Raw genomic sequence first — 21872 nt, forward strand, 5'->3', positions numbered from 1 at the left:
TGTGGCTTTGGAAGGAAGGAAGGAAGGAAGGAAGGAAGGAAGGAATGGAGGAAGGAAGGAAGGGAGGAAGGAAGGAAGGAAGTAAGGAAGGAAGGAAGGACAGACAGGCAAACACATTGGTTTGTAGAGCATAGTGAGTCAAGGCAGGGAAGGCTAGTGTATGAGGCAGCAGATGTTATTACACCAGCAGTCAGAAAGCTGAGAAAGAAGCACTGGTGCTCAGTTCACTCATGCCTATTAAGTCTCTGTATGGAGGGCCTAAGTGGTCACTGCATGAAAGCACTAAGGTACTGGAGATGCCAGGGCCACAGGATGTCCTGAGGAGGGCTATAGGCATGGGTGGAGCTGGGCCAAGAGTAAGGCTTTGTGTGTTGTGGGCACAAAGCATTCCAGAGTCTAGATTCTGTGAAGTTGAAAATTAATACTGAGCATCACAGTACATAAATGGAAAATGAGCTCTGAGACATCTAGATAATGGAATACTTATTACGGAGTGTTATAGTCACTGACAGGACATGGATGCCTAAATGCTTAGTATAGACAGAAAAGTCCAATCTGAAAAAGGTACATGCTACATAATTAGAGAATGCTGTTACTCTGGGTTCCAGTGTTTGCTAACAGGTCTGAAGGAGGAAGGGGTGACTAGGAAGAGTACAGAGGACTTCTATGGTAGTGTAATGACCTGTTCCAAATTATAATGTTAAAAAATGTTGATAATGGGGGATGCTGTGTACTGTGAGGCAGGACACACATGGGAGATTTTTACTTTATCCTTGACTTTGATGTAGACTCAAAACTATTCTAAAACATAAAATTATTCAAAATATTTATTTGTTTATTTATTTATTTATTTATTTGGTTTGTTTGTTTTGTTTTTCGAGACAGGGTTTCCTTGGTATCCCTGGCTGTCCTGGAACTCGCTCTGTAGACCAGGCTAGCCTCAAACTCACAGAGATAAGACAGCCTCTGCCTCTCAAGTACTGGGATTAAAAGCATGTGCCACCACTTCCCAGCCTAAAGAACTCTTATAGATACATGTAACCCTGAAAAAGTATTTTAACATGGATGATAGTTCTGGGTCCTTGACTTGTTCCTATATACAGGCCCATCAGACACAAACCCCACTGAAAGGCAAGCTGGTTGTACTTGTATATTAGGAATCTATTTATCGCACATACCTACCCAGTGACCTGAGAGTAAAGTGAAGGACTTAATATGTCTTCCATTGTGTTTCCCTCCACCTGCCACTGAGTATTCGACCCTGTCTTCCTCACTCTCTGCCTTTGCATTACAGCATCTCCCTGCAGGGCAAATGGTATCTGTACCATAGTTCTGGGCCTACAACGTAACTATGGAATAATAGGAAGCCTCAGATGCTCACAGTGTCATCATATACCAGATGTTCTGCATACTCACTGAAAACTACAGAGTCAGCCTTCAGTTTGCTTTAAACTTAGAGAAAGTGCTTTTCTTTTTTAATTCCTGGTCATTCATTTATGAATACCAATATGGCTGCTTTTAAACTGCAGAGTAAAAGCCAGGTGTTAGTGGTGAACACCTTTAATCCCAGCACTCAGAAGGCAGAGGCAGGCAGATCTGTAAGTTTGCGGCCAGCCTGGTCTACAGAGCTAGTTCCAGGACAGGTTCCAAAACAATACAGAGAAACCCTGTCTTGAAAAACAAAAACAACAACAACAAAATGCAGAGTAAAACTGACTAATTACTATAGAAACTGCATGATTCAAAAATCATAAAATACTATCTGGTTCTTTATAAGAACAGTCTGCCCTCTATTATATTGAGGAAGAAGCTAGTATATTATGTTTATGATGACATAATTTGAATTTTATTTATATATATGCAACCCACTAGTAGCTCAATTAGAAGTTAAGGAACATATTCTTTTGGTACTTCTATAGCTTTTCACGAACTATGGATCAGGAAAAAAATGTCTGCAATAGATTCCCAATAGAAACAATTCTAAGAGAAATCAAAATTAATAACACAGCAACAGCAAAACCCAAAAGAGCTCCACAGAGTTTATACAGAGAAGGACGGCCCCAAACAAGATTAACCTAGATTTTAGAGATATTTTTGTATAATGGCATACCACTAATTTCTAAGAGATGATTCATAGGCTAGAGAAAGAGATGGGAAGGGGAGACACACAGGGAGACAGAAAGAGACAAAGATATTACCTGTGGTCTTTGATAAATCACTCTGGCATAGAAGCTGCAGCGTGTACCCTGCTCATCAGTCTGGAAAGGCAAAGACCAAAACATCACAGACAGCATAGAACAGCAAAAGCATTTGAAGGACCTGTTAGAATCAGCTATTACCTGGAGGATTTCTCGTAAACAGTGGACAACTGGAGGCTGGTAGAGCTCAGAAACTGGGTCTCCTTCAATTGTATTGACATGTCCCAGGCTCGGATGCACAGAGAAGATATAACAGAAGGTAGGAGGAGGCAGGCAAGTCTTTATCTGTTTAACATAAAGGAAAACAGAGTAAGAATGTCTCGTTAAAAGAATCAAAGAATACTATTAACATAAGTTCTTTAGTATTTACACAATCAGGCTTGGCTTGATTGTGCAGGCCTGGGATCGAAGCTTGGGAGGCAGAAACTCAAGGATTACAAGTTCAAGGCCTACCTGGATCACAGGAGGTCTTCTTGGACAGTGTGAGCCACTTAGTGAGACCTGCATAACTCAGTGGTAGAGCACTTACCTAGCACAAAAGAGGTCCCAGCTTCAATTTCTAGGACTGGAATACACACAGTCATGCACACACACACATGCACCAAATTTGTTTTGGGATGTTTGTTCTCATGGGAAGGCTAGATATGAAATGGGTTACTTTGTACATCTGAAGAACCAAGTATAAGAATATTTCTGTGCAGATTTAAGATTTTATTTTAGATTTAGTCTTCATGCTAGGCATGGTAGCATAAGCCTGTAATTTAAAATCTTGGGAGGAAAAAGCAGGGGTTTCAAGACTTTAAGGTCATCCCAAGACACACAAGGTCCAGGGTCACAACAAATAGAAGGAGAGGAAATCTATTCCTCAGAGTAGACTCAAAGGACCACTTAGAAATTACTTCTTCTGGTGGAGTGGTGATGGTGTATGCTTTTAATCCCAGCACTTGGGAGACTGACTCAGGAAGATCTCTGTGAATTCAAGACCAGGCTGATCTACAGAGTGAGTTCCAGGACAGTCAGGGTTATACAGAGAAACCCTGTCTTTAAAAAAAAAAATTACTGCTTTTAAATAATGTGTAATGTGCAGACAGGAGCTCCAAGGAGCACTATGGTCTCTTGTGTCATCTAGCACTCAGTTAAAAAGCCAGCTACAGGAAGCTGAGGAGGTGGCTCAGGAGCTCAAGTTCTTGCCACAAAATTCAGTTCTCAGAATCCAGCAATAGCTCGTAGGATGGAACATCAGTGCCTGGCATGGAGGCAGAAGGACCCTGAAGGCTCACTGACCAAGCAATGCAATGGATATGATAAGCTCCAGGTTTGAGAGATATCCTCTCAAAAACACTTTGGCATCTACATATACCTGTTAGATAGATGCAGGCTCTCTCTATCCCTCCATCTCTCCCCTTCTCTCTCTTTTCCCCTCCCCCCTCTGTCTCCATCTCTGTCTGTCTGTCTGTCTCTCTCTCTCTCTCTCTCTCTCTCTCACACACACACACACCATAGACAAGGGGGTGTTGAAGAAGGGAGAAAGGAAAGGGATGTGTGTGTGTGTGTGTGAGAGAGAGAGAGAGAGAGAGAGAGAGAGAGAGAGAGAGAGAGAGAGACTGTAGACTAAAGCAGCTACCTTGATGAACAAACCCCAGGGACAGGAGAAGAAACTTCTTTATCCTTTTTGCTGCTTCAGAGTCACTACAATCAACAGTGTGGTGAGGAAAAGGGAAATTTCTATTGGCTATGGAGTCTACCTAGTTTCTGTTTTCATTGCTAACTGAGTATTGACTTTCTAGATAATTGCAAAGGACTGGAAAGGGCATGGTGTCTGCTTCAGGATGAGGCTAATTAAGACTTGTAGCAGTAAGTGAGAATCACACCAGGACTTGTTTGCTGTTATACACCTGAAATTCAAATACTTGCAAAGCTGAAGCACAGGACTGCTTAGTTTAAGGTCAGTTTTGGCTCTAGAGCAAGGCCTATTTTGTACTTCTCACAAAAATCAAAATACAAACCAAAATTGATCAAGAATTTAGAGGAGCAGGGAAAAGAACTGTCAGAATGGGGTGCTAGAGAGGAGCTGCAGTCTGTCCTAGATGGCATTCCCACATCACTCTAGACAAAGGACTAGCTGTAGTTCTTGTTGCCCATCTGCTTGCAGGAGTGCCTAACTCAGCTTCTGACAAGGAGCACTCCAAGGCTGAGCTTACCTCTCCACTGGGCTGGCCACAGGAAGGCTCGGCCAGAGGCATCACTGGGGGCCACATGGTGTCAATTAAACTGAAGAGTCCTGGTGTCCTGGGACAAGAAGGGACATTATTGAAAGTATTCATCAACAAACACTTGCCAATAAAGTACTAGTCAGTGAGCTGTTCCTAGATTTAAAGAAGACAGCTCTTTCCATTGTGATGAGCCAGCACCTGACACACATCACGGAAATGAATACGCAGAAAAGACTGAAGAACAGGAATGCATACCTCCACCCCAGTGTGTGCAGCCTGAGGTAGGAAGACCAAGAGTTTGAAGACATTTGACTACCAATAGCAAGAAAAAACAAAACCAACATGGAACACTTAAAAAACAGGGCTAAAGAGAGGGTTCAGTGGCTGCTCTACCAGAGGACCTGGGTTTCTTTCCAGCACCCACATGACAGCTCACAACTGTCTGTAACTCCAGTTCCAGAGGATCCAATACACTCATACAGCACAGAAAATAAAAATAAATATTAAAAAATAAAACAGTAAAAATAGCAAGAACCTTAAAAATAAGGACACAGATACCTTGTTAAATGAAAGGCAAGAAACAAATTTAAATGTCCCTATGTACTTACTAATGACTAAAAAATATAAACTGTTGGGAGTGGCTAATTGAGAAGGGTTTAGAGGCAATATTTTATTTCCCTTTGGATTATTTCATATGTATGTTTGTAGATATACATGCATATATGATTTATTTTATACAAATGGCATGTATATAAATTTATAACATATTTGTAGTTAAAATGCATGCCATATATAATTATTACTACTATGTGTGTGCATGTGCCACAGTGCACACATGGAGGGCAGACACCATTTGCTGAGTTGATTCTCTCTTTTCATACTCTTTGTGGTTTGAGGTCACAAAGCTTGTGTGTCAAGTACTTTTGTCCACTGAGTCACTCAGCCGGCCATGGTTTATGAATTCTGAAAAAAAGGTTTAGGCTGGTGGCACATATTTTTTAACCACAACCCTTAGGAGGCAGAGGCAGGAAAAACTCTGCAAGCTTCAGAGCAGCTAAGGTTACACAGTGAAACCTTATATCACACATACATATGCATGTGTGAGCATGTGTATATGTGTATGCATGCACAGGCACTCATATAAGTGTGCAAACAGAAGTTAGATTACAACTTGCAGGAGTTAGTTTTCACTTTCCACTATGCAGGTCCCAAGAATTGAGCTTACTCAATGGCTCATTGGTTTATGTTTTGAGACCGTGTCTCAGGCAGGCCTCAAACTCCAAAGGTAGCTGAGGATGACTTTCAACATCTTAACCTTCTATCACAACTTCCCAAATGCATTGTTACAGGCATGCACCACCATATCCCATTTAGACAGTGCTGTGGATGGAACCCAAAAGTTTTATGCATGCTGGACAAGTATTAATTAAACTAAAAGTTCAATCACAATGAGATTGTTATAATAATCTCATTGTAATTTGAAAATACTGTGTCAAAAATACTGTGGAGTTAGAGAGATGGCTCAGTAGACAGGCTCCTAGTGACAATATCAAGAGGCTCACAACCATCCATAACTCCAGTTTCAAAGGAGCTGTGGTAGTTTGAAAAAAGATTGGTCCCATATGCTCATATGTTTGAATGCTTAGTCAACAGAGTGGCACTACTTAGGAGGAGTTGAGGATGTGGCCTTGATGGAAGAAGTGTGTCACTGGGGGTAGGATTTGGTGTTTCAAAAGCCCAAGCCAGTCCCAGTATCTCTCTCTTCCTGCTGCCTATGGATCTGGATGTAGAACTCTCAGCTACTTCTCCAGCATCATATCTACCTGACTGAGGCTGGAGAATGTCTATCAATTTCAGGCCAACCTCAATTACACAATGAGACCCTGTCTCAAAAGTATTTATTGAATGTATATCACTCTTGTACCATCATAATATCAAGAAATTATTAAATTAAACCACTGTAAATCAGGGACTGTCTGTGTGTTATTTGTAGGTTAAGAAAAGTTATCTAGTACAAAATATAGCCAAATAATTTACAAATAGTCTATAATTCCACTTATATGTTCCAGTCTTAGATTTGTGTTTTTAAGATAGAACTGTGGACCTTTGACCCAGCCCCTCATTAACAGAGAAAGGAACCTTATGGGCTCTGTCTGCTTCTACAATTATAAACATTATGAAACTTTGGTGAAACTGGCCATGATGGCACATACATATAATCCTAGCACTTGAGAGGTGATGGCAGGGGGTTCAGAAGCTCAAGTTAATTCTTGTTTAAATAGCGAATCCAAAGCCAACCTTGGATACACGAGGGGCTTGGGGGGGAGAGGGACAGGTAGGTGTATGCATGTGCACAAATGTGTGTATGTGTGTGTTTCTGGTGGTGGTGGGGTATGTATGTGTGCCACAATCATCAATTAGGTCTCTCTCTCTCTGTGTTCTCTCTGTCATGTATGTGTTCTCTCTGTGCCCCCCCCCCCCGTGTGTGTTAAAATATATTCTGGAATTAAGGCAATGGTAATGGTTGTCCAACTTGGTGAATAAGATAACAAGGGGTTATATACTTTAAAATGGTAAATTTTATGGTAAATTATATCTAGATCAAGATGCTATTTTAAAAAACTGACAGGGAATAACATATGCCAGTAGGATAGCCATTATCTAGCAGGGAAAAGACCCTGTGTTCTGACCAATAAAACAAAAAACATTGATTTAAGATGAGTTTTCCAGAAAGGATACCTTGAGCCTGGAACTGAAACACTTCCACCAGTAGTGTTGTTATTCAGCTCTGCTTTGAGATTTTGTTGAAAGCATTCTTTCTCTTTAAATAGTACTCTGATTTTATGCATATGTTTTGCTTGCATGTATATATATACATATACATACATACATACATACATACATACATACATACATATGCTTATGTACATGACTCATGCCTAAGGAAGTCAGAGGTTGGGTCCCCTAAAACTGGAGCTTCCATGGGGGTACTAGGAACGGAACCTGGAACTCTCCTCTGTAAGAACACCAAATACTATTTAGTGCTAAGTGCACTATCTCTTTCCTCTCTCTCATGGTTCTGAGACAGGGTCTCACTGTACACTCCAGTCTTACCTGTCCAGGAACTTTGAATTCTCCTGCTTCAGCCTGACCAAGTGCTGGAAGTATAGGCTTAACAGTATCTATGTTGTCTTTCCTATCAGACGCCACCCATACTATTTTCAAAGCGTTAGGAAACTAAGAGCTGGGAAGCTGGGAATTCTGCAATAAAACTATAATGCTTCTACCTTAATGGAAAACCTGACAATAGGACCCGTGGCTCTGACAGTGGAGGAGAAGCAACAAAGAGGCATTAGGAAAGAGTGATGCAACTCTGTTCGGAATGGGCAGTCTTCCTTTTCCTAACTCAGGACAGGTATGCACTGGGACACCAGCACCCCTCCACATGTGTACCACACATGCAGTTGGGCTACATGTTCTGCTAAGCAGCTCTGCCACAGAGGTAAGCCCCTCAGAGGACAGACACTTTACATGCATGGGAGCCATAATATAAAACTGGCACTGTGAAAATAACAAAGTTATTTTACTTTGGGTTTTCATGAATACTTACACCAAAGCTTTCTGAGCAAGCTGTCTTGATGGATGAGGAATTTCATGTTTATGTCCTCTACTATTATAACCTACTGTAATGCAAGTCTAGAATATACAAACCATAAAGTAGTATTTCTGTAACAACATGAGATGATGATGGCAACAAGAACAACTAATGTGGCCCTTTGCTGAGAAAGGTTCAGGCACAGTCCTATAACTACCAGGGTGGGAGTGCCTTCTCTGGGGCACTGGGTCAGGCTTCTGGTTCCAGAACATCCTAGGGACACCTTACAGATGAGTGGAATTACAAAATGCCTCCCCGAGGCACTTCACTGAACTTCAGGAAGATACTTTGCAACCTAAAATTAACTGAAGAAAAAGAAGATGGAGAGGAGCAGGGAAGAGAGTAAAGCATAGGTGTGAGACCAGGTCTGGTGGCACACACCTGAATCCATATAAGGGAGGCTGAGGTTGAAGGGTAACAATTTTGGCTATTTAGTGAGACTATTGGAAGAAAAGGACAAGAAAGTACAAGGAGAGAGCAAGTAAAGTAAGGAAAAAGGAGTTGGGATATAAACTTAACAAGTAGTATAACTTCGAGTGTTTCTGTTTATTTGATCAGGCCCTCCTCCTCCTCCTGCATTATGTTGCTTTGGGAAACCGCATAGAAGTCTCCTTTTCTCATGTTTCGTGTATTTAGTATTTTGTTAAAAGTATCTCTTAAAATTACCCAGCCTCCTGAATGATGGGATTACAAGAATATACAACCACACTTGAGTCAAATTTTGTTTCATGTGTAAAATAATAAAGAGGAAAATAACAATGTGCATTTATCAAGTGACTTCACTCACACATAATTCTTTTTCTTTTTTGTGTTATGGATGGTACCCAGAGTGTTTTGTTGAGCAAATGATCTTCCACTGAGCTGTGTGTCTAGACCTATATACATCAGTATTCATCCTCTGATCCATCTGCTCCTGCTGCCCAGTTGGAAGCTTCAATGCTGATGAAGACTCTTAAAGCTTACCTATGGCCTTCCATCAGGTAGACAAAAAGAGTTACAACTTATTTAAGGTGACATGTGTGGCCTAGTCTTCCCCATTCACCTCAAACTCAAAGAATTCCACTGCAATCAAACTGTGCTTCAGGCTTCAATAAGAACTCCAAAGAGGAGGCAGAAAGAATGGAGGATGAGGAAGAGCACTGTGAAATGCTGCCTTCTGAATATAACATGGCAATCCTACTCAGTTATGGCTACTGCTCAAGTCTTGTACAGGATCAAGCCAGCCAGAAATCTGGCAAAGGTGTGGGAGGTCTCTCTAGATCCCACCCCTTACTCAGGAGCTGGTAGAGGGAGACCATTCTTTTTAAGGGTGTCCTCATTAGGTTTCCCCATGCTCCAGGCATGATTACATCCTGGCAGCATTATAAGACATTGTGCTTGATCAAGAAACATAAGAACATGGAGTTATGAGGGAACACACACAGGGAGAGTGGGGGTAGGTATAATCATATTTCTTATATACATGTATGAAATTCTCAAGAATAAAGAAAATTACAATTAAAATAGAAGCAGGACTTTCTTGGAGTGATTTGAAAAGCAGCTTTCAGGCCAGTTTTTCCACATTCTAGTTGTGTAATACAGTATAAAAGCTGTTATTGTTTTAGAGATAGGGTCTCTTGTAGCTGAAGTTGGCCTTGAACTCACTGATCCTCTTGCCTCAAATCATGTGCTGGGAACTCAGCATTGAAGAGTCCCCACCATCAACACACACACACAACAGAAAAGCCTGTGCTGAGGGTCAAACCTATAATTTCTCAAATGCTAGGAAGCGCTTCCTACTGAGTCTTTGACTCTAAAAAAGGTATTTATATATGGGCTAGGTGTGGTGGCACACACCTGTAATCTTAGCACTCAAGAGACTGAGGCAGGAGAACTGCAAATTAGAAGCATACACATACACTAAATAAATGAAAAAAAATTTAATGAATAAAAAATACAGAAAGACTCCCTAAGAAAAATAAACAAGACTTGAACAATACTTCACCAAAGAGGAAGTGCAGTTTAACTAACTCATTATCAATTAATTAACTTAGTGTGCATTTAAATATTTACATGTCTGTGTATGCAGGTGCTTGTGTGTGTGTGTCAATGCATGCATACATGTGGGAGTTGAAGGACACCTTCCACGGCTGATTCTCAGGTGCTGTCTACCTGTTCTTTTTTTTTTTAAACTATATAATCTGTTTTATTAATAAATAAGAAAGTCACTGGCTGAAACAGTTGAGATTTTATTTTCCAGTATTATTTCACTCGGGACCCCTATGATAATTTCCCTAAAAAGACCTGATAGCCAGGAAAGCTCTGTCTTGGGCTTCTGACTTTCCTGCACTGGTCCTGAGAATCTTAAGACTACACTAGTGCTTCTAGCTGGCTTGACATGAAGAGCCACTGTCCACCAGAAACAAGCTCTTAATACATTCTCTGTACTCAATTTAGTTTTCCACTTAAAAGGCAGGCCTTAAAATAATAAGGCTGCTCTAAGAATGTTCTTACCTTTGTTCAATTTTTGGTTGATATATGAATCTACAAGGCTCAACCTGCAGCTTCTGGCCTATGGGAGGGGTGGTAGGAGGTAGGGAGGGAGAAAGAGGGAGAGAAAGAGAGAGGTTCCCTAAAAAGCCAGGCTACAGGTATACTCCAGGAGCCTCTGCCAATGAGGCCTTGCCAATCAGTGAGCAGACACATAGTATCCAAGCATGGTCCTTGGGTCCTCCCAAATTTCATGAACAGGACCCCTGTAAAGGGAGCAGCCCATATTTCTGTTGGAGGATGGCTGTAGTGTTTTCCAGGGCACAGCCTGAGCAAATAATGGCAAACTTTCCAGGAACAGATAAGTCAACCACAGTAGAGCCAAGGCGGCATTCAGGGCTCTGACTATCCCCAATTGGTTCCCCCATCAATGACTAGGGTCAAGTGAGGCCAGAGGTCTTGAAATGCTTCAACACTCAGAGAACTGGCCTGGGAGCTAAGGCTGGCACTGGTGAGTGCAAGTGGTCCCCCAAACATTTGGGCCAAGTTCTGCATGACAGCTTGGTTAGGAATCTGGATACCAACAAGAGGCGTAAAGGGGTTCAGGTCTTTGTTGAGCTCCTCAAAGCATTGCATCACCAGGGTCACTGGTCCTGGCAATAGGTCCTCCAGGAGCTCCTTGGGTACTCTCACTTGGCAGTACCTGTAGACGTCGGTCACTCGGTCCAGGCATATAGCTAGCCACTTGGCCTCGCTGCGGCCCTTGAGGCAATACACGCAGTTCAGAGCCGCTGAGCAGCTCACTGAGCAGGCCAGTCCATACAGTATGTCCGTTGGGACCACCACCAGGTTGGCCAAGGTGGCCTGCAGCGCTTGCTGGAGAGCAGGGTCTACCTGTTCTTTAGAGACAGGTTTGCTCTCTAACGTAAACGGGTTGGTCAGTGAGCTCCAGGTATCTGCCTGTCCACATCTTCCCAGTGCTGGGATCACAAGCTCTTGCTATTATGCTTATTGCTTTAAAGTATTCTGGGGAATCAAAAGCAAAAGATTCTGGGCCTTTGTAAAAGTCAGGAATGATAACTTAAGCTACAATGTGATTCCAAGAAATATTAATCTGAATGCCCCATACAGTGGAAAGAAAAAGCACATCACTAACAGTCACAGCCACTGGATTCCTATTTTGTGAAGATGGGCATCATCCACGGAAGGAGAAGACCTCTCCTCACTGTAATGTGCTCACCTCTGCCCTATGGCACAGCTTTGGGTAATGTGGAAAGCAGGAAGATATGACAATAGTGAAAGGTTTTTGAATGGTTAACAACTGAAACTGTATTCAAACTCAAATGCAAGATAAATCTGAGGTGTCCCTGGTGGTGCTCACCTGTGCTGCAGTGCTCAGCTTCAGGAAGCCTTGATTCTCAACATGGCATGTGCACTCTGTGTGCACCGCCCAGGCATGTGAGCTTTGCATGCTCTGCAGGTGCTGCACCACTAATAAACACAGCCTGAAACACCTAGATTCAGACCTGTTACAAATGTAATATTTTACTATATGTATAAAGATCTCTGAACTCATAGAACACACAGTTTAACTACAGAAAACAAAGATTTTAATATCTTCACATTATCACTCTTCATCACTTAGAATCAAATTAGCATATCTTTGTATTTTGTTGTTAGAATGTTTGATTTTTAAAAACTGCTGTTGCGTTGCTGACCTGAGATTGTAAAATTTTACTACACAAGTTTTAGGGGTTAGGACAAAATAGTTACTGATTTCTAAAATAGTCCCTAACATACTTCTGTCATTTTGTAGTTCCTACAGCATTCTCCTGCATTGGTAGCTATAAAAAATAAATAAATAAATAAAAATAAAAATCATAGGTAGTCAGCAAGCACATCCATTACATCCATTTCATTAGCATGCCAGTTTAGTTTACTCTTAAATGATGCAAGATTTTCTTTCTTACGTTAATTATTTTAACAGCAGTGAACAGATGCTGTAGCTACCTTATTTGTAGACAAAAGTAAAAGATAAATTTGAGGCATTCCAATAATGTGTGATTCCCGATAGTCCTCTGCATTTTAGCAGGTCAAAGGGAAGAAATGAGCTTTTCTGCTTTTATTTTATTATTTTTTATTTTACATATCAATCCCAGTTCCCTCTCATGCCCCTAACCACCCTTCCCTCCCATCCCCCTGACTCCACATGTAGGGTGATGCCCTCCAGGAGGGGTCATCTAAATCTGTCAAGTCATTTAGAGTAGGGACTAGGCCCTCCCTCCTGCCTCTAGGTTAAGGAAATATCCCTCCATAGGGAATGTGCTCCCAAAGTCCTTTTGTGCATTTTAGTTCCACTGTCTGAGGTCCCTTAGACTGCCCAGGCCTTCTAACTGAGACCCATGTTCAGGGGGTCTAAGTCAGTTCCATGCTGGATTCCCAGCTATCAGTCTGGGGGCCCATTAGCTCTTCCTTGTTCAGGTCAGCTGTCTCAGTGGGTTTCTGTACCCTGGTCTTGTCCTTCCTCTCTGCATCTGGATTCCAGTTCGGCTCAGTGTTGAGTTGTGGGTGTCTGCGTCTGTTTCCATCAGCTACTAGATGAGGGCTCTATGATGTTGGATAAGTTAGTCGTTGATCTCATTATCATGTTCTTCTTTTTGTGACTGGGTTACCTCATTCAGGATGATTTCTTCAAGTACCATCCATTTGCCTGTGAATTTCAAGATTCCATTGTTTTGTTTTGTTTTTTTTCTCTGCAGACTAGTATTCCATTGTGTAAATGTGCCACATCTTCTTTATCCATTCTTACAGTTGAGGGGCATCTACATTGCTTCCAGGTTCTTGCTATTACAAATAATGCTGCTATGAACATAGTTGAACAGATGTCTTTGTTGCATGGATGAGGATCATTAGGGTATATGCCTAAGAGGGGGATTGCCGGGTCCTGTGGTAAACTAATTCCCATTTTCCTGAGGAACCGCCATACTGATCTCCAAAATGGCTGTACGAGTTTGCATTCCCACCAGCAGTGGAGGAGTGTACCCCTTTCTCCACATCCTCTCCAGCATAAGTTGTCATTGGTGTTTCTAATTTTAGCCATTCTGGCAGGAGTAAGATGGTATCTCAAAGTTGTTTTGATTTGCATTTCCCTGATAGCAAAGGATGTTGAGCACTTTCTTAAGTGTCTTTCAGCCTTTTTGATTTCCTCTATTGAGATTTCTCTCTTCAGTTCTGTACCCCATTTTTTAATAGGGTTATTTGGTGTTTTGGTGACTAGTTTCTTGAGTTCTTTGTATATTTCTTTCTTTCTTATGAAATCTCAGAGACCAAGTAGCTAGGATCCATCCAGTCAATTGAATCACTAGCTGCTCCAATACTTCGCTATTCTGTTTTCTGTTCAAAGGGATGCAATTCATAGTTAAAGACAGAATCGGATGTTTCTTCTGACACTCGTAGAAGTGAGGCAAAGCGCTATATAATTAAGTAAATGCTCTTAAAGAGGTCTATATAAAACAGCATCTCAGCCAGGTGGTGGTGACACACACCTTTAATCCCAGCGCTCGAGCTAGGCAGATCTCTGTGGGTTCAAGACCAGCCTGGTCTACAAGAGCTAGTTCTAGGACAGCCTCCAAAAGCCACAGAGAAACTCTGTCTCGAAAAAAACCAAAACAATAAAATAGCATCTTTAAGTCAATACTTAATTTTAAATCAAAAGATTAGTGGCCTTTGTTTTAACAAGTTGGGAAGTAATAAGTACAAATAAAAGACTGTAGGATTTAACTTTGTTTTGGGGCAGAGTCTTGCTGTATAGCTCTGGCTGGTTTGAAGCTCAATATGTAAATGCGGCTGGCCTCAAATTTGTAGTGATCATCCTTCCTCTGTCTCCCTCATGCTGGGCTTATAGGGCCACCATGCCTGACCCAAATATTTGGAGGACTGTGAACAGAAACAAGTCCTCCATTCCTCTGCTAAGTAACATCATTTGCTGCCTGTCACTTCTGCAGATATCCCCCTTTCCTCAACATTTTTCTACAATTTAAAATTAAAGAATATCATAATAATACAAAGATCAAGTTCATACTCAGAATAAGGCATCTAAGCAATGTGAGTTGTCTATTTGTTTGACTTGCTAAACTGATGCACAGCTCAATCAGGAGAGTCACAGGCTGAGCCTTGGAGAAGGTTCCTAGACCAAGAGCAGCAAGCATTATGCAAAGGAAGCAAAGGCAGGGCTGTAGCCAGCCAATGAACACACCTTACCAGGATGGCTTTGAACACTGAAAATTTTCTAAACTTAGTGGAGGTTTTTTTTTCTAACTCATCTTACTCTGATCAGTCAATATAGACATTTAAAAAAAAAAAAAAAAAAAAAAAAAAAGCCAGAGAAAACCCCCAAACCATGCTGGTTGTCTTTCTGCAAACCTTTGGCTGGAGGCCATGGGGTGCTCCCTATGCGAGTGTGGCAGCACATCTGTCTGGCAGGATGGGTCCGCAGCAATGAGGGATGACTGGCGTTCTGTCACTAAAACTGTGGACAGATGAAATCTGCTAATGTAGGTGTGAAGGCCAGCATGTCTTAGTTAAGTCATATAACTGCCTTCCAACTGTAAAACAGTGTTTTATATATATTACAGTCGGACATGTAATCATGTTGACCTAATTTTTGGAAGTAATCTTTCTGTTAAGGGTTAGGAGAGTTGCTAACAAACACAACCAGGGCATAAAAAAGACAACTACCTTGTTTTCTGGGCTATGGGTGGATGACTGACAGTGGATGATGTCACTAACAGGCAATTATAACATCCAACATTCCAGAAGTATTTAGTAATTTGTTTTGAAGAAACACAGCTTCCAAAAGAACAAAAAGATACTCCAAATATTTATTTGGATGGCTGCATGCCGAAGGAAATTGAAATGCATAAAATAAAGAAATTAATCCTAATTCCAAGAAGCATCAAATATTTTGCCAAAAAGTTAAACAGGGAAAAGGATTCAAACATTTTTTGGTAAGGTGGGCTGGAGATAGAGAGCACTCACTGAGCATGTGCAAGGCCTTGGGAAGTTTATGAGCAGATGAACTACCTGGATCACTGGGGCACTTCCTACAGGAAGCCTATTTCCTTTGAAAATGTTATAGATGACAATGAGTCTCCCATGTATAGCATGATGCTGTAAAAACACCAATTCTACAGAGCCACAGATTCCTGGTCCCAGGTCTGGCTATGCCTATCTGAATCAGAATTTCCAGTCTTTAGTCTGAACAGCTCTCTGGGCCACCATGGGCCATCAAGTGCAAAGACTGAGCCTTGAAGCAGTTTTACCACAGCAGCCTTGCTGTGGTGAGTCTAACTGTAAATATCTGGCTATACCTACTACTCAGTTTCTAGGATCTTGTGAGTTAGAAAGTGTTATAAGGAATATTCTAATAAGGACTGAAGTGAGATTCAGCTTTAGTAAGGATGGGATTTACATGCCTAATCAAGCTTTTCTTATGTCTAGTATGCTTTCCAAACACCTGGACAAATCTTCATTTTCCCCCTAAAATCATATAACATAATTCCATTATAATACAGGAATATAAAAATGGAAGCATTGGTCATATATATATATACACACACATATATATACAACACAGAATGTTCTACATGTACTCCATGTTTATCTTACAGCATATTTATTTATAGAGAATACTTCTTCCAGGTACATAACTCTCAGGCAGAGCTGTCATTCATCTGAAAGGTGCTATAGAAAGGGCTAACAGGACAGACTAGGCCAGTCAGGAGAAAGGCTTGTGAATGTGCATAATTTAGAATGGTCACAGTAGGTGGTCATTATGCAAAGCAGAAAAGATGCTATCAGGAAAGGATTTAGAATGTTATAGACTTATAATGGGCTTACCAATAATACTAGAAGCTCAGATATTACTATAATTAAATAAATACCAATATGAAGGAGTAACATGTGACTTGAAGAACCCCAAACTTTTTATTTATGATACTTACTATATCCTAGGATACTTAAAATTATTTTTTCTTCCTAATGCTCATTGTTGAAATAGTGGCACAAATCTTACAGAGGTAATCAGCTGTTCTAGATAGTTTTATGTTAACTTGACAAATGGCTGAAGTCATCTGAGAGGAGGCAATCTCAATTAAGAAAATGCTTCCAGAGTTGGTTCAGTGGTACCTGCAGAAGACTGACGATCAATTCTCAGCACCTACATAGAAGCTCACAAACTGTGTACCTCTAGTACCACAGAATCTGATGCCCACTTCTGACCTCTTGGGCACACGGTGCACACCAGTGAATGCAGGCAAAAATACTCATACCCATCATAAAATAGAACAGTGGGCAGGCCTACTTTTGTTAATTAATGATTGATGGGCAAGTACCAGCCCATTGTGGGTGGTGTCATTGTTGGACTGGGTTCTACAAGAACCCCTCTATGGTCTCTGCATTAGTCCCTGGCTCCAGGATCTTGCCATGCTTGAAAACTTACCCTCACTGCTTTGGATGATGAAATGTTATACAGAACCATAAGTGAAATAAAACCTTCCCTCCCCACCACACTCTTGGACATGGCATTTCATCACAGCAACAACAATATTCTCATTGGATTTGAGGCTTACTCTATATAAATAATCCATGTGTGGAGTTGTGAACCTTGCCAAGGATCCTACTGCTTTCATTTTGCTAAGCAGCCATGAAACTGCCTTGTAAACATCTATGTCCACCCAGCATATAACAGCCAACCTGGGTAAGAGAAGCTTCTTTCTGCAATGGGTAGAAACTAAGGCAGACACAAAGAACTGATCAGAGTGCTGAGAACACGTGGCTGTTGAGTGCTCACCAACACTCACAGAAGATGAAACAGAAAGAACCTAAGAGTGGGAGATGAGGAGCAGTATAGGCAAATGATGTCTCCTGGACAGGGCGTGGCTGGGACTCTTGGGAACTTACAGCAGCTATGGTTACCTGCATAGGTCTGAACAAGATAATGTCAATAATAAGGTCAGTAAACATTCCAGAGTGCAGAACTAAGAATTGGGAAGGGGGAGCTATCAGGGTAAGAAGGTGAGTGTGGAGTATCTGAGGGCAGCGGGAGTGGGGGTCAGGGTGGATGTGGGGGGTGGAGATCTGGGGGTGAATATAACCAAGACACCGTATACATTTATGAGCTTGTCAAAGAATAAATTAAAGACTTAACAAAGAAAAAATGTTTGTTTGTTTTTTAAATTTACAGATTAAAACCATTACCCGAAACTTTTCAGGATGAGGTGCCACAACATTTGGCACAGAACAAGTTTGCTTATGATAGCATGAAGAATATTTGGTTTTTTTAGAGACGAAGGATCTCACATAGCCTAGGCTGGCTTCAGACTAACCATTTAACAGATGATGGCCTTGAATTTCTGATCATCCTGTCTCCACCTCACAAGTGCTGGGGAAAGCATTAATATTTGACAGTTTAAACAGGTTTGCCTATTTCAACATCAGGAAGCAGAGGCAGGCAGGGTGGATCTCTGTGAATTTTAGGCCAGCTTGGTCTACATACATAGAGTTCTAAGTCTGCCAGGGCTACATAGTGAGTGTCTCAGAGGCAAAAATAGTTTTGTTCAAATCTTATAAAATGTCTTTTCATTAAGTTAGGCTTCTCATTTACATCCCTATTTATTATACAGAGAGATTTATTTTTTACAGTCATAGTTTAGAAGAACTGCAGAAAACAAATCTTTAATTACAAGATCAGGAACTTACACACACATACAACATTTAAAAGTCCTTTTTTTTTTTTTTTTTTTTTTTTTTTTTCTATTTCCCTTTATTATGTCTTAAAGGGGTCTGACTGCAATATCTAGTTCCAGATGCTGAATCTCCTAGTAGGTCAGCTGGTAAGTTGGGAGAAGCTAGTGACAGGAAGCTTTCCCTCTATACTAGGTCTCTGTTTACAAAAGGCTTAAAAACTCATACTCAACATTGATTTCCACAAATCTTGTTATCATTAAGCTATTTTAACTTGAAACAGTATTCAAGATCGTTACCAAAATGTATTAATTTCTAAAAAACAAGGGGACTTATATAAATGTTAACAATTTTTTTTAACTTAGAGACACTTAGCATACAAATATCTAGAAGACATATTGCTCTTATCCATTTTTTCTTAATTTAAATAAAATACTAATCAGTAAGAGTTTTTAATTATTTTGATTGTCAGTTATGTTTCTCTAGGGATACTGTACTCACCTGCCAGTCTTTTTTCTTTTTGATTTTTCAAGACAGGGTTTCTCGGTGTAGCCCTGGCTGTCCTGGAACTCACTTTGTAGACTAGGTTGTCCTTGAAATCACAGAGATCCTTCTGCCTCTACCTCCTGAGTGCTGGTATTAAAGTCATGTGTCAACACTGACTAGCTTTTCAACCAGTACGAACTAGTCCTGGATTGTTGCCTTAAAAGCAAAAACTCAATATAAAAGCATTAAAATGTTTGCCTTTTATTTGTTATTATACAAAGTAGATGACCTCCAGCATGTCCTCACCTTCCTCTAGTGGCCTTCTGCAGAACCTTCATTCCCACCATGCTGCAGGACTTTCCTTCTAACTGTATGTTCTTCCAGAGGGTGCCATCCAAGTACACTTCCCCAAACATCCCACAGGCGTCTTGGACTAGAAGGCAGGACCTGTAAAGAGCAGCATATTTATTTCTAAGTAAGAGGATCAAGAAGACCCCTGTCTTTTCCCCTGAAACTCCATTGCAGTCATCTTTCTAATGATGAGTAAAGGCAAATAAAGTTTGACTTAAGTACATTTCTTTGTGGTGTGTGTGTGCACATAAGTTATGGGCATTTGCATGGCTTAGCATATGCATGAAGATCAGATGATAACTTGTGGGAGGCAGTTCTCACCTTTCATCAATTTAGTCCTGAAGACTGAATGCAAATTGTCAGGCTCCAAAGCAGGTCCCTTTGTCTGCTGAACCATCCTGCTGAACTTTGTTTTGATTTTGTACATACAAGAATTCAGATTACTAGCCACAAAATACAGGAGACAAAATTATCTTTCAGCATGCAAGCTTCAGCTATTGAAAACCTGAAAAAGATGACTACACTCTCACACTAAATGCTGCCCAGAAACAAAGTGTCCTCCTTCTCGACTTCTATTCTCTTCCCAGATGCTCAACACTTTAAGCTTCGGTGCACAATGTTGAGAATGATGTAGAGCTTTCACTGAGAATGTAAAGAAATCAGACATGCACGCTCCCAAAAGATAAAAATCTCTCTGTTGTCTACTGTTGTGATAAGACACTACGACCAAATGCAAGTTGGAGAGGAAAGGATTTATTTCATCTTACACTTCCTAGATCACAGTCTACCATAGAAAGAAGTTAGGGCAGGAACTCAGGACAGGAGGCTGGAGGTAGGGACTGAAGCAGAGGCCATGGAGGCACACTGTATACTGGGATACAGATTATATATTCTGAGGCTATTAAAAATATAAACATTTAAAATTAAATACCATCCCGATAGTTAAACATTTTGGTCAGTATTGGTGAGTTTTCCACTCTTAATAATGTACTCTTTAGGGAGCTAGAGGGATGGCTCAGCAATTAGGAGTACTGCCTGCTCTTCCAGATGACCTAGGCTCAATTCCCAGCACCCACATGGCAGTTCATAACTGTCTATAATTCCAGTTCCAGGGGATTTGACACACTCACATAGACACATATGCAGGCAAAACACCAATGCACATAAGATAAAAATAAGTAAATAATAATGCACTCTTTCTTAAATCACTGTGTCCACTCTCTTGAGTTTTCTTTTTTGCTTGCTTTTCCTTTCAAGACAAGGTCTTAAGGAGCCAAAGCTGGCCTAGAGCTCCTGATCCTCCTATTTCTACCTCACAAGTGCTGGAATTTTTTAAACAACATCTCACTCTGTAGCACAGGCTAGCCTGAACTTCTAACCTAGCCTTGAGCCTCCTGAGTGCTACAGACATGAGCCACAATGCGTGTATGCACATGTACCACAATATGCATGTGGACTCAGAAGAAAACTTGGTGGAGTTGTTTCTGCTCTTCCACTTTTATGTGGGTTCTTGGGATTAATTCAGTCATTAAGCTTGCTGAACAAGGCCTTCACCCATGGAGCCACCTCACTGGCCCCATAGAGTACTGTATACATAGTTTTAGTATTGGTATTCTATATGTGTGTGTGAGGCTATCTTTCCTTCTTAAAGGTATGGGACCCCAAGTGCTGAGATCTCCTTTGTGTGAGCTGTTTCTCTTTTAGACTTATTTATTCTAATGTAACTCTGGGTGACCCTGAACTCATAAAGATCTATCGGCCTTTGTCTCCTGAGTCCTGGGTTTAAAGGTGTGTGCCACCACAGTGTGGATTCTTTAGCTAACTAGTGTGGCTGGTGGCATTAAAGGTGTTTATCACCACTGCCTGGCTCTATGGCTGTGGCTAGCTTTGCATTTTTATCTCCAGTGGCTTTATTAAATCATAAACAATGTATCATCACAGTAATCATGGAATCATTTCATGATGCTAATTTTGCTTCTTCACTTCCAATTCTGTTTGTTTTGCTTTGTAATAGTGTGAGCAAAAATTCCTGAAAAGAAGATGTGCCTGGCTGTGAACAAAATACCCCTGGAAGAAGTCTGTGACTGCAGAGACTGGCAGAGTGACTGGAATCTTGGTGCTGTGCAGAGATTTGGATTTTGCAGGTTTGGATGCTAATTACTTTATCTAGGGCTAGTGTTAGCCTTCTGGAACAACCATGCCTTGTCCCATTCTGTATCTGAACTAACACCTCATGATAGTAAGTAATGCATAGCTCTTAGAAGCTATTAGCTTTAGCAGAACACTAGTTTCCACCATTCCAAGAGTTATAAATGTCATCAGATAGCACCTTAGGCCTCTCCACCCATTTTTTTGTACCTACCTCTCTGGTGCATCTACCAATGTGTTTTAAACTTGACTTGATTTTTTTCTCTGTTCCATAAAACTATAAACTTTCTGAAACTGCTTCCACATTAGAACATGGAATTTGGGTAATCTACATCTGTGTTTCTGAGCCACAGTCACTCATAATGGCTTTCAAGGAATAAACTATCTATTACTCTCTTTAATTCCAGCACCTAAGAAAAGTGACTCTTTTTCCCCTACCAGCCATTAACTGCCCACAGCTTCTCAGCCAGGGGTGAGGCCTCTAACCTTTATCCTTGCTGGACTGTTGCTAGGCCCACAGCTGCTGTGAGTCCCTGAGAACAGTGGCTATGCCATGTCCAAAGGACAGCACTTTACAGCTGTCTTGGGCTTTGATGCTAATGCTGTGAT

At 41.0% G+C, this 21872-nt stretch overlaps 1 protein-coding gene across 3 annotated transcripts in view; it reads right to left on the minus strand.

Moving 5' to 3' along the window:
• Spidr (scaffold protein involved in DNA repair) overlaps window positions 1-21872 on the minus strand; it is a 217360-nt gene that overhangs the window by 20965 nt on the left and 174523 nt on the right. For 2 of the 3 annotated variants that reach the window (XM_051190978.1, XM_051190980.1), the window contains 4 exons: window positions 19071-19211; window positions 4400-4487; window positions 2340-2483; window positions 2199-2258 (listed from right to left, as the gene is read on the minus strand). In XM_051190978.1, the coding sequence (XP_051046935.1) occupies window positions 2199-2258; window positions 2340-2483; window positions 4400-4487; window positions 19071-19211 (433 nt within the window). The remainder of the gene's footprint in view (window positions 1-2198; window positions 2259-2339; window positions 2484-4399; window positions 4488-19070; window positions 19212-21872) is intronic. The other variant, XM_051190979.1, reaches the window with a different exon arrangement.

Source organism: Phodopus roborovskii, unplaced genomic scaffold (genome assembly GCF_943737965.1).
Source record: "Phodopus roborovskii unplaced genomic scaffold, PHOROB, whole genome shotgun sequence".
Classification (NCBI taxonomy): domain Eukaryota; kingdom Metazoa; phylum Chordata; class Mammalia; order Rodentia; family Cricetidae; genus Phodopus; species Phodopus roborovskii.